This window comes from Thunnus albacares, chromosome 9 (genome assembly GCF_914725855.1).
Source record: "Thunnus albacares chromosome 9, fThuAlb1.1, whole genome shotgun sequence".
In the NCBI taxonomy this organism is placed as follows: domain Eukaryota; kingdom Metazoa; phylum Chordata; class Actinopteri; order Scombriformes; family Scombridae; genus Thunnus; species Thunnus albacares.
Window position 1 is genome coordinate 9,216,068 of NC_058114.1, and position 13,114 is coordinate 9,229,181.

Here is a 13,114-nt window from a genome sequence, read left to right on the forward strand (position 1 = left end):
TCATCCTGTTTCCGTATGTCATTCAGCGCGGTCTGATTTAGTTGTTCAACAACAGTTTCTAGACGTTCCAGGAACCCCACACTTTTTCCCCGGCTTGTTTAAAAACCATACCAGTGTGTTGGCAAGTTTCAGCTCTTTAAAGGGGACATATCATGCTCTTTTTCTGTTTTAGATTTTTTTACTATTATGATGTCAGATGTGTATGTTAAACACGGTCAAAGGTCCAAATGTGAATGTATGTAAAAATGCTCCTTGAAAGTCAAAAGCCCAAGCTTCAGTCTGTTTTCAATACCTTGTTTGCAATACCTTCGTTTGTTACCTCTACTTCCTCCTCGTGATGACATTAGATTGTTCATGCATGCCCACAAACGGCCGTCTGTTGGTAGCCTTTGTTGCTAAGGTTGTTCAATGGGTTTTTCACATTGTCCACTCACATATGTCGTATCGGATTCGGGCTTGAATATATTCGTTTGTATTTGAGAAATTTCCATTTGGAGTAAAGAACAAGAAAAAGAAATGTAATCCTACTACCACTGTTTGTTTATGTAGCCTCACAAGCTGCCAGAAGTCAGCCAAAACACAGCTTCCGGAAACTAACCAATCTGGAGGGGGTCCTTAAAGAGACAGGAGCTAAAACAGATGAGGATGAACTGCGGGGCTGCATAAAGGACCAGTATAAGATAAATAAGGAGTTTTTTTTAACTGTAAAAGCCCCCAGAACATAAACATACATAGACCTGGAAATGCGCATATGTCCACTCTAAAGTGTTGTTTCACTTGAATTGCATATTTTCTCCTTATGTGAATTACAGGTCTAAGGATAGACGGTGTCGTTTGAACAGATTTTAAAGCCCTATAAAACAATAAAAAATGGACTTCATTCAATCCAAGTACTAATTAGCCATACCGATAGTTTGAGATATCCTCGTCTGATATTTCTGCATTAATCCTAATACAATTAGGTTGATATGAATTTTGTTTGTCGTGTTCACAGCATTATAAAATGACTTTTGAAAAACTCCACAACAACTTTGTATCCCCATTGCTCATCATAATCCACAAGAACATGTAGTCAACACATCCTTCTTTGGTAGAAAGTGGTTCCAATAAAAACTGTTGACAGTGTGGTTAAAAGTTGCTTTTGAATGTTTAAATTGAATTAATCTGTGTTTGTGGCACCAGAAATGTAAATTCACCATCATTGTATCAGGTTTACCTTCCCAGATGTCCATTGGCTTCCATTCATTTCTGTGAAATACGATAAATCAATTAGCAGACTCAGCAGACTGATTGATTTGAAAGGTTTGTGCTGCATTACCTGATATTGATTGGTATTTGAACAAAAATAAAGGCAGACTTTAGTGTAATATGGCCCTCTGATCAAATGCAGACTTTGTAGTTACACTGTAGCACATTATTGAGTGAATGAAACACACTATGTGCTCACCTTGAACTCCCAGCCTCATCACCCTTTACCGGAGATGTGGGTGGTCCTGTGTCTGTCAGCCCAGGTAGGCCAAAGGTGACAACGAGTAGGGTTTCTCACTCAGGTTTCCCTTGAGGAAAAAAAAAAAAGAAAGGAAGAAGAAAGGCCATACAGCTCTGTACATTTTCAAGATAGACAGCCCTTACTGTCCCACACTTGCTATAATGGTCAAATATTACTTTTCACTGATTTGACTATTAGCATTTTATTGCTTGGGATAATAACATCAGGTGAACAGCTCAAGTGTGAACCTCAGTTTATCAGAGAAGAACTGACGAACTTTATAGCCCTGCTTAAAATGTTGGAGGAGAGTGGAACGACCTTTAACCAAGCCAGCACTCACAGTGCTGACATGAGGCCTCCAATCTTTGGAATATTTCACTTTTTCCCAATTGATGTCATACAGCACAGGAAATCTTGGTCGTAAAAGCATTTTATTAGCGCTGCTTGTCGGTGGTATAGAGCAGAGCAACCTGGAGGGCATGAAAGCTGTTCGTCCTAAGTACAAACAACCATTGTTGATGTCCAACCAGCCTGCATTGCAGCAGTGCTTGCCAGATTATTTCTTTTTTTAAAAAACAACAATACAGCATGGATAGTTGTGATTGTCAAGCATGGGTTTATTGAAAACGAGCAAACATGCTCCAAGACATAAAATTTTCCTGTGGCAGCTACATTTTTTCGTAGTGCAGTAATGTTTGATAAGACATTTTTTAGCAGACCAATGCAGCCAGGCAAGGTTGAAATGTAATTCTCCATGAGGTAGGCGAGTTTATTGGCTTTTCCCCCTTGTTTGGGTATAGAGGTCCAGTCCGTGGGGGTCAAGCCCAATAAACATGGAGGAGTCAGTGCCAAGTGGAGAGAATGTATTTACTGAAGCCCCCTAGGTTTTTCCCCACGGTGGAGGCTCATGTCCATTCGTAACCAGCGGCCTCCATCCCTCTGCTTTCCAACAGTTCCTAGCCTGCAGCTCTCCTGTATTTGTGGAGCCATCACAGTGAGAGGTAGGCAGCAGACACATTCTTTACAGCCCTGCTGATTGGAGTGAGCACTTTATTTGCTCTGGGATATACTTTGGACTTGTCAAACAGACTCATATTTCTGTTTATTTTTGCTGTGCTCTGGTCTGCTTGGGTGTCTTTCTATGTGAGCGTGCACTGTGACCAGCAAGGTGTTACAGTACAAGAAGTCACTCCTCCTTTCTTCTCTTACTGATGAAGTTTCTTAATATTCTTTCATATTTGATAAACTTATTTAGATTTTCTTTCCCTTATCTTTTCCTTGGAAAGGTGTAGGGTCTCGTTTTCTGACAATGGATGATCCCAGAGCTTAAGAGTTCCATCTAAGAAACTCCTTAATCTGTAATCATTTCCTAAGAACCTCTGTGGTTGCGATACTTATCTCAAACACACCACACATCATTGAGGGTTTGTAAGATAGGTTTTATGAATATCTGAGCTTCAAGATTAATTTGTAAAAAGGGACCTAGATCTCTGGGGCTTCAACCTCCTCAATCTCTTGGAGGTAGATAGATAGATTGTTTTATAAAATGACCCTTGGCTAAACCTTTCCTCAAAAATGAGAAATTACCACTTCTTTTTCTTGGTAAACAGACTTTTATATCATCAGCTCAGGACTCAAACTGAGACCCGTCATTTTGCTATTCCTCTTCAATTTTGGTTTTCTATCTAATAATAATAAAAGGAGTAGAGAATAAACAGCCACTGGAGCATTAATAGAAAACAAATTACAGAGAAGTCTTTGTTTCTATTTATTGAGTCTCCACAAAGCCAGTCATCAACACTTTTATGTATAATTACTGTACATGAAGAGTAGTGTAGCCTTTCTCAGCTCTCTGACATGCAATTATCTCACACAGAGCATATGCTTTTACAAAGCTGAATACGCCCCATTTAACAATCAGAAGCATAATGCCCTGCGCTTTTACTTTGTTCCTCACTATCTCTCCAAATGATTTGTGCAGTGCTGGCCTTGCTGCTATCTCCCACTGCTCTGACGGCTGTAAATGTGTCCAACCGGGACTATAGTGTAGCATATTCCTCCTTGGAGCCCTGATATCCTGGGAGCCCCAAGTGAAAGGAGTCTGACAGTGCAGTGGGTTTGGCTGAAACAGCTCTTTTACTGAGGCTGACTGCCAGATCCTTGTGGTTGATGTGGTGCAAGGGTCTCCAGAACTGCTACTGTTAACTGTGCACGCCTTCACATTGACCTACTTCTCAACATTTATGTAATCCTAAAGCTGATGGAGGGATTGCAAGAGAAGGGGGAATGTCATGGCTTGGTTAACCACAGGTATGTTCCAACATACACCAAGGATTTGTTTGGATAACGCAAGGACAGGCCATGGAGGGGTTGTTTTCTTTTGGCTGCTACTAAATGAGTTGTTGTCATTTCATACTTACGTTACAGGCTGTGACAGTGTTAACTCTCGCAGTTAGTTGCCTTTAGGAATGTACCGTTTGACCACCATGACAGCATCAGACTGGGCCCTTTTTTCCATGTATGCTTGTACCTGTGTGACTCATATATGTGTGTTTTTTTGTGTTTTTTTATCTAAGTTTATTTGTGATTACTATTCCTGCAAGGGGGACTGGAAAAAATCATTAAGTACTGATTTCCATTCAGCACTTCACATTGTCAGATTCATATTTTTTATGTGTGTATCCTGTGTGTATGTAGAGACATTTGTGTGTGTGTAGTGGGGTGTAAGATGATGGTAACAATAGCCCTGTCAGAACCCATTACAGCTTTTGTATTCTATTCTGATTTTCTCCCTCATGGCTGCCATTTATTCAAGCCATCGAACACTTATCCTAAAGAAGCACTCAGGAAAGCTACTGCAGTGGCAGACATTTGACAAATCTATAACTGAGCCATTTAATCACACTCGCTCCTTTCAACAAACAAAGGGAATCATCTTTCAGCTTCCTCCATGACGTTAGAGATTTAATACCTGAAAGGTCAGATAGGCTTATCCACTTTGTGCTTGCATAGCTAATGAGGTTGATTTCCCTGAAATGCAGTCATTATTCTCATTCTGGTCTTTGAACTTTCCTCTGCATTAGGCCTCTGCTATCTGTTACGATCATCATCTGTGTCCCGGATGTCCAGCCAAAGCTTCAGCTATGACGCACAAGATGCACTGTTCAAATTTGTGCCCATTTGTCCACACAAGCAAGTCACTTTTCCTCTTTTCCTTTGTTTTGGCACACAGCTCTTTGAGTCAGTGGATTCCTACTTTTGACCCACAGAGCATTATTACCCAACAAGCAGTTCTTCTCAGCTCTATGAGGCCTTTTAGCATCTTTCATCTCATTTTGGTTTTATACCTGCAACTCTACTGTTCTGGTTTACTTTCATCAACTCTGATAATCACCACAGTACTCATCTGTTTTTACAAAAAAGTTCTGATAAACTGACACTACATGCCCAACCCCAAATGGCACACAGTCAAAGCTAGCAACAAGCTGGTGAACATAGTGAAGCCTTCAGCAGTTCTCATGAGTTGGGGGAGAGCAAAACAGAGCTAAAAGGAGAGCAAATATTGGATTTAGAATCATCAGATGACCATAAACTTAACTCTAAATGAACGCTAATGCTGCTCTGTGTCTGCTGGATGTGTAAATAGGAAACTGTTCTCTGATGTTCACCTTATCAACTTTATAAGGTGATCATCCCGTATGTCAGTCTTGTGCTTACAGCTTTTTGTTCTGCTGCCCCCAAGTGGCATCAATATATGTAAGATTAAGATGTATTGTCTTAAAGTAAGGGTACAGAATAGTTGTAAAAATTCAATTTTGTTCTTCTGGATTGAACCTGCAAAACCTGACAAGCTCATTTAAGGCAAAACATTTGAGAACCAATAATTTCTGTTGTTATGCTAATATTAAGCCAAGTGCTGTTTGTCATTATGCAGGAACCCAGTTTCATTTGCATTGACATTGATTTTACATACTTTATAAATTTACAAATAGCTTCACAATTGATATCTGTTAACTTAATTTAAAAGGGTTAACCTCCTCTGGTGTGAGGCTCAGAGGAATGCTGTATCCCCATTATGTCGGAGCGTGGGACTCTGTTGCCTGGTGTAGGGAGGCTAGGATGACCCTCAGGAATGCTATTGTTGTGTACTCTATTCCCTTTCCAAATGCACCATGCTCTATCAGACTGATGGTCCTTTTTAGCAGAATGCGATATCCACGGGTACCAGGGGCGAGAGAAGGGAGAAGGGGTCCATAAAAAGCCCCAAATAAAAGGCTGTTCTCTCTGCTCCATCTCCCCTGTCCTGTGCTGGAACGGCAGGAATGTGGCAGGCAGACCGACTGGCCCTCAGAGCCTTCAGCCCCTAATGAATTTTAAAAGGCCTTTTTCATTCAAAGCAGGGTGCTGGCTAACAGCATGTCGCCTGGCCAAGCACTCAGGGGAAAAGGAGGAGAGAGGAAAGAAGAAGAGAGGAGCACAGGGAGAGAAGAAGGAGGTGCTGGCAAAGTGAGTTGGCACCTAGGCAGGATGGGGTATTGGATGTCCCTCACAATGGGAGATAATAGGCCACTCTGCATGGGAAGCCACTGCAGGAGCATTCTTGACCCTGTCACGAGGGTTTAGAGAGGTTAGAGGGAATGTGAGAGACAGAAAAAAGAAAGAGCATGAGTGAAGAAGGAGAGGTAAAGAAAAAGGGCTAGAGAGGAGAGACACAGTGACTGAAGACAGGGTAATCTGCAAAAACAAAAAGGTCTACAATGTATCATAATATGGCACTTGAAAGCACCCGTTAAGGCTACCAATTTACTGTTGATAATAACTGACTGTTACTGCAGAAAATTACTGTCAGCTTGAAAGTATATTGACCTATACTGTATGTGCACTATATACAACAGGTATTGACATAGACATGCCTGACTTAGTTATCGATGGACCTGAAATTGATGACTGTACCTCTGTGGGTAAATTTATTTTTCTGTAACTTCCAGCTTAATCTACTCTGATTAGCAGTATATCGGGGGCAGCTGTTGCAGTGAGTGGCATGCCAATTGTTTTTCCACTATACAGCAGTTAGCAGAGTTTTCTTTGTCCGTCATGATAACAACACTTACAATAATGCTCTGCCACAACCTACAGCATAACTGTGAAAATAACTAAGAATTATTGTCAATTACTGTACATTCACTGGCTGCTTTATTGTAGAAGCACACTTGCCTGTTTATGCTAACTATTCTGTTTTATTCTGACTATGAATAACATGGCTGTGACTCCAAAACAGCACATGTAGCAAACAGGTCTAGCGGTTCAGTTACCGTTTGACGTAATGTGTGATCCTGCCAAATATATGGGTTATTCGGTCCAATGAATCTCAGTTTCTGCTACAACATGCTGATTGCAGTGTCCAAAAGTGCAATAACCAACATGAAGAATGCAGGCAGGTGGAGGTGTGATGGTGTCAGATGGTGATGGTTTTTTTGGCTCACGTGAGGCCTTTTGGTGCCAACTGAGAATTGTTTAAACAACGCCCTATGGAAGCACTGTAGTGGAGCTTTGTGGACATTGTACTCTTTTGTTTTCAAATGAATACTTCTGGCATGAACAAGATTCCCTCCTATGACTCCTGCACAATCGCTGGATCTCAGTCTCACCGAGCATCATTTGGGATCAGATGCATGTTTGTTGACAGTTCGGCCTGAATTCCTTTTAGATGGCTTAGGACTTCGTTGAATTCATGCTTTAGAATTCAGGATGTTTGAAAGGCAAAATGGACAAATATTTTGTATATAAAATTATTTTTGCACTTTCTGTTTGGTGCCACTGGTGACAGTGGGCCTACACACCTGAATGATGTGTGCCAAAATCAGCCCAGGCTTACCAGTCTGACATTTGATGTCAGCAGCATAAGCTAAGCTAGCCTGGTATACTGCTAACTGGAGCTGATACACACCAACTCATCCAAGTCTGCACCCACCAAATGTAGCCAAATCCTGAAGCCAGCTGCCCAACTCAAATGACAACCTGGGAAGAATCAAGCCAAACCACTACATGGTGCTGATGTAAAATGCAGGTTTAAGTCATTGGAAACTGGTGGGGGAGTAGATTGGATGATACTATCACTTGGCTCTAAGATACTGTCTGTTTAGTGAAATGTATGCTGATTGAATGTGATTTTTACTTAATTTTAGTTGCATGACTTATGCAAGTTCTTCTTACAGGATTTTGGCAACAGTTTCTGTTTAATTAAAGTCAGTGATAAATTACAATAAGCCTGTAATTCATCTTAGTGTAGTCAGTGCAGTCAGTTTATGCATGACCATTCACAAATTGTATACACACGACCATTACTTCACTGCACTCAATCTTCTCCTCAGTGTGCACTAACTATTTTAGTGAAGGGAACTACACTTAAAAGTGGCAACATGATACTTATCCACAATATTTTTCTCCAGTTTGTTCTTTTTCTACTCAAGCATCTTTACTTTTTTGTTCACATCTCTTTTTCCACTTGCACTAAATCTTTCATCCAGTTTTTGGGTCCATGTGGAAAGACAGCCTAATTGATGTTCTGTACCACACGCACACACACAGCAGACAGAGCAGATACCATACTGCTGTCTATGTATAGGGGCCATTGCAATTCACATGGTGGTTGGTGTGGGTGGGGGGGGGCTAAACACCCTTTGGGTCACATCACCTCCAGTGATGTCAGAGGAAATGCCAGAGAGCTGAGGTAAAAGGCTCCTTAATGCAGTCCGGCAGATTCCTGGGCAGACAACCACTGTGATAGTGAAAGCTCCAGTGTGCCACAGCCAGGAGGAGAAAGGAATAAGCAGTTGCTGATAATGATGGTTGAGACACAGCACAGTATGAAACAATGGCTAATGCGTGTAGCCCAGTGGGTAAATATCAACTCACAACAGTCAAACAGAATCAATTCTCAGCCTTTGCGGCTAAAATGTGAAGTCACTGCTCTTCAGCTTTGTTGTGCAGACCTGGCCTTGCAGATGTGCACAGACTTGCAACAGGATTTTTTATAAACAATTGTCTGAAGTTTCCTCACATATGATGAATCAGTGATGGAATAACAAGAATAACTTTGCAAGCACCAGCTAAGACACCAAAGCAATGACACATTAAGAAAACATAACACATGACTTGAACAAACATCACAAGCATACATTGTCTGTCAACCATCTGGATTGTTTACTTCTTCAGAGCTTGACTCAACCTTATTATTTGCCACCCAACATATCTACAGACCTGACTAAGTGAAGAGCAGACAGTCCCTTGGCGCTGCCTTGGCTTGCCTCGGCTTTGCAAGAACAAAAAAATGAGAGGGATTAACTGTTACCTATACTTAATATGCTGCACGCTGGTGCTGCATTTAAGAAACCATTAATGAATTTGTGAACCCAGTCTCTTGGAAGGACACTGTGTTCCTCCTGGTTAACTGCAGCAGTAAGATGAGCAGAATGCCTGCAGTGAACATGGAGGAGGAAAGTTTGATTATCTTGTGGGATTCCACTGTCTCACTTCTGGAAAGTGAATCGATTGGGAAAGTGCCACACAGTTGTGAACCATTTGTTTAAAAGGCCATTTAAAGAATCAGTTATACAAAAAACAGCCATAAAAACTGAAGAATAGTAGCATGTAGTTACTAAATATTTTATTTACCGTTATGTATATGTGCATACAGATGTGTGTGCATATGCAGGAATCTATTGTGTTATCTGGGAAGTGCATGGCAGTCTACCTGGATGACCTCATGGTGCGGCCCTCCACAAATGAGTAGAAGCAGAAGCATTGTGTTCGCCAAGAAGCACAGTGAGCCGGCTGAGGTCATAGTGAGATAGGGCTTGTGGAAACACTGATGCTCTCGCTAACATGATTGGCCTTGGAAACTACTCCCGTAGGAACCCCAAAAACAGGACAGTAAAATCACACTGGGCGGTCAGACAGGAGAGCAGACCAGCCATGGTTCAGCCAAAAAAAGACCTGCTCTTTCCTCAGGTTTTGAGCCCAGCAGAGAGGACATGCAGGTGAAATGTGGATTTTTCAAATTTTCCATCCAGGAGATGGATTTCATAATATATGCTAATGTGTTCCGGGTGGCAGCCTTTCACTTCCTCCTATAAATATATGAAAGACAGATGACCCAGAACATGAGGACAGGAAGAGGCATTTGTAAAGTTTGTGTTGGTCCTTCAGTGTACTTATTATCTGGAGCCACTACCTCGTAAAAGTTTTAACATACTTCCTCCAAAATGACATCATTTCATGGCTCATTGAAATGATGTCATCCCAACCTGTTGGAGAGAAAAGGTTTCGTTTCATTGCACTCAATCTCAGGGACCTAAGCATTGCTTTAGGACTGATTTTCATCATCTTGTTTACAGATGTCTGATTAGAACTGGACCTTATATTACTAATTTTGACGATAGGAAATGCTGATTGCTTGGAGCACTTCTTTATGGTGTAGCTTACTGTATGTAATCATAATTCAGTCCATTGTTTAATATCAGCAGATGTTTTAAATGTATTTCTGTTTGTGTCCTTCCAGGCGGAGGCAATGACAGGGGCTCTGAAGGAGTTGAATATGAACATTGTGGAAATGACTGATGAGAACGCCACACTGGATGGAGGAGATGTCCTTTTTACAGGTAAGCTACAGTGTCCCCATCAGTCACTATATTTTGTTGATGTCCTATTACTTTCACAACATTAAATCAACCAACAGAACCCTGAGCCCATCCCCATGAAGGTAGACTACGAGTTCAAATATGAATTCATGCAACGGTATATTGCATCGTTGTAGAGCAGAGCTGTGAAGACCTTTATAAGCTATAAAGTCATTTAATAGATCCAATTGCAATAGATCAAAATTGTTTTACTTGGGTGGGCACATGACAACAAGAAGACCAAGGTCCATCATAAACAAACGTCCAAGGGTATTTTCATTGTGCATTGTTTTACTAGTTGTCAGTTCATAAATTAATGAAATATGTAGATGAAACCATAAAGGTGAAACTGGCCAACTTTGGCTTTTTAATCTAGCCTGAGAGGTGGCATTATGATATCTGAGTCAGTTCATACTGGTTGGAAATGTGGACATATGCTAGATTTAAATGTTTTGGAGGAGGCCATATGTTTGCTGTAGTTTCCTACAGATACACAGTTACTTACTGCGTTATATTTTAGTGGCACTTTTAATGTAGAAAACACTTCTAAAGTGTTTCATACATCCTTTAAAAACTGCAACGGACAAATCATCATTTAACTGGGATTTAGTAATGAAAGTCTTAAACCCTGTAGAGGTGTCAATGTTCATAACACTTCTCATATTAAAGTATTGAATGGAACAAACAACATGCAGATGATTTTGCTTTTCTTAGCGCTTTAGAGTTTGGCTAAAAGTTTTTTAAGATGGCTCTTGGAGAAAGGCCGATCAGTCGTTAAAGAGTAATCCTTATCTATTTCAAACCCCAGTTCACAATGTGATGACAAATAGCATGTTTTTAAATCAATCATCATACAAACAAAGTGAAATATTTTCTCTAATCTGAACAATAAAATGTTATACTTTGGTGACTCTGAGTAAACAAAAACTTCAAAAAAAACAAGTCCTTTCATCACCGTGCATGAAGGTCAGGAATGACGTGTTTCCTGCTTTAGATTTCCCTGTGAAGCCATAACTGAAAACAACAGAAATGTTCCGACCATTACTAAATATATTTTAAAGCACCAACATCCTAGGTATTGTGGTAACTTTAGTTTGAAATTTGAAATACTGTACATGTTTTTGATTGGCAGGTGTCTATTAAAATTGTATAACAGGATGCTTTATGTTGTGGCATTCTTCGCTTCCATTGCATCCATTATATTTGCATATTAAGCCAGCTAGTCCAGTGTTATTGCTTACATAATATACTAAAAATGTGTGTCTCTCTTGCTTCAAAACATAGTAAAGGATCAGGGAGAAGACTGACAACTGACCAACCACATTAAGACAGACAAGGACTATGTGTATCCTTGATGATGAAGTACAAATAAGAGTGGTACTGTAAGCAGAAAATCTTAGAAAGCAGTGAGATGCTGTAGCAGGGCATGAGCCTCTGCAATTACAGCCCATAGACAGTTTACTAAGCGAGCAGACTATTGCGTGTCTGTAAGTACGTGTCTGTGTTTTGGGATCCTCCACAAGACATTCCACAGTACGACCTTGGTGACCTGGTGCCTCAGCGCACTAAGCAGAATTTCCCCTGAAAATAATCTGTTGCAAAAAGTTGTTTACCATACAGCATAGTCCAATCAAATCAGTGGGAATCCAGGATCTCACCATGGGCCTCATACTCCTCTGGCATCGGGTAATAAAATTGATGAAGGCAGAGATTCAAGAACATGGTGGTCTTTATTAGATTTTCTGTACATTCTGTTACAGTCGTGTGGTGAGTCAAAATGTGGGTCAGTGTCTTCTACACTGTGCAGGCCACTAGGAAAAAAGCATAGTACACTTAATTGGGTTTCTAGACACTGGCTCTGTGCTCTCGTTCCTTCCAGCTGAAATCGGTTTCACATGGCAGGGCTAGAAACATTTCCTGTTGGCAGGGCCCCGGCTAACGGCTCATTTTGTAAAGGCTCAGCAGCTACATAAGGAGCCCATCCCTGGGCTCAGTGTGCTGCAGCAGCCTCGCCAGGCATTCAGGGCTGTCTGTTTATGCCCCACCATACTGACCACAGTTGGCTGCAGTGACTGCAGTGTTCAGCTTCTGTAGCTCCTCAGGCTCTCTGTATTTCTGGGGTTCAAGATTTTTAAGCTGAACTGCTCTAACGTTTATATAACTTTCTCGATGTGGTATGTGTGTTCATACTGTAGATATTTTCTTACTCAGCTTCAGTGGCGTCTGATTCTTTCTCCAGGTCGAGAGTTCTTCGTGGGCCTTTCCAAAAGGACCAATCAGAGAGGAGCAGAGATCCTTGCAGATGCCTTTAAGGTGAGTTGAAGTGGTGCAGGGGTGGAAAAAATAGCCAACTTAGAATATACACTAAAGCAAAAGTAAAGATATCTCGCTGGAAAATGACTCTGACCATCAAAAAAGCAGTAAAAGTATAAGCAACCCATCACACAATTTAACACAAGTTAGAGTATCTGAGTTTATGTACTTAACCCTCCTTGAAATTATTTATTTTTGCCACTTGGGGGCAGCGCAATATATATCTCCTTTTAAAGTAGATACATTATGGTGAAGGTCTTAGCTAACTTAATTTAGACGACCAGCAGACATAGAGCAACATAAGCATTCATTTAGAGTCTTGTTTGTGGCCACGTTGAATATAAGTCCAACATTCACTCTCCTTTTAGCTCTGTTTTGTAAAGAAATATCAGGCTCTTCTGCCATTAAATACTCAGTTATGTTCACCAGCTAGTTGCAAACTTGGTCTGTCTGCTGTTGGAAACAATGCTGATGAGAGCTGTAAGCAGCTGTAAGTAATGTTCTTTAGAACTGAGGGGAACTGCAGAGTGCAGTCATGATATTCTCTGTGGGTCACTCATTATGAGTGACTCCTTTCACACGAAATATAGTCATCTGACCCATTTTTCAGTATTTTTCAATCTGGACCCTATTT

General features: G+C 40.8%; 1 protein-coding gene across 2 annotated transcripts in view; it reads left to right on the forward strand.

The window, feature by feature from the left end:
* ddah1 (dimethylarginine dimethylaminohydrolase 1) overlaps window positions 1–13,114 on the forward strand; it is an 80,937-nt gene that overhangs the window by 48,813 nt on the left and 19,010 nt on the right. For both annotated transcript variants that reach the window (XM_044361686.1, XM_044361685.1), the window contains 2 exons: window positions 10,050–10,149; window positions 12,407–12,480. In XM_044361686.1, coding sequence (XP_044217621.1) covers window positions 10,059–10,149; window positions 12,407–12,480 — 165 coding nt within the window. In that variant the 5' untranslated portion in view covers window positions 10,050–10,058. The remainder of the gene's footprint in view (window positions 1–10,049; window positions 10,150–12,406; window positions 12,481–13,114) is intronic.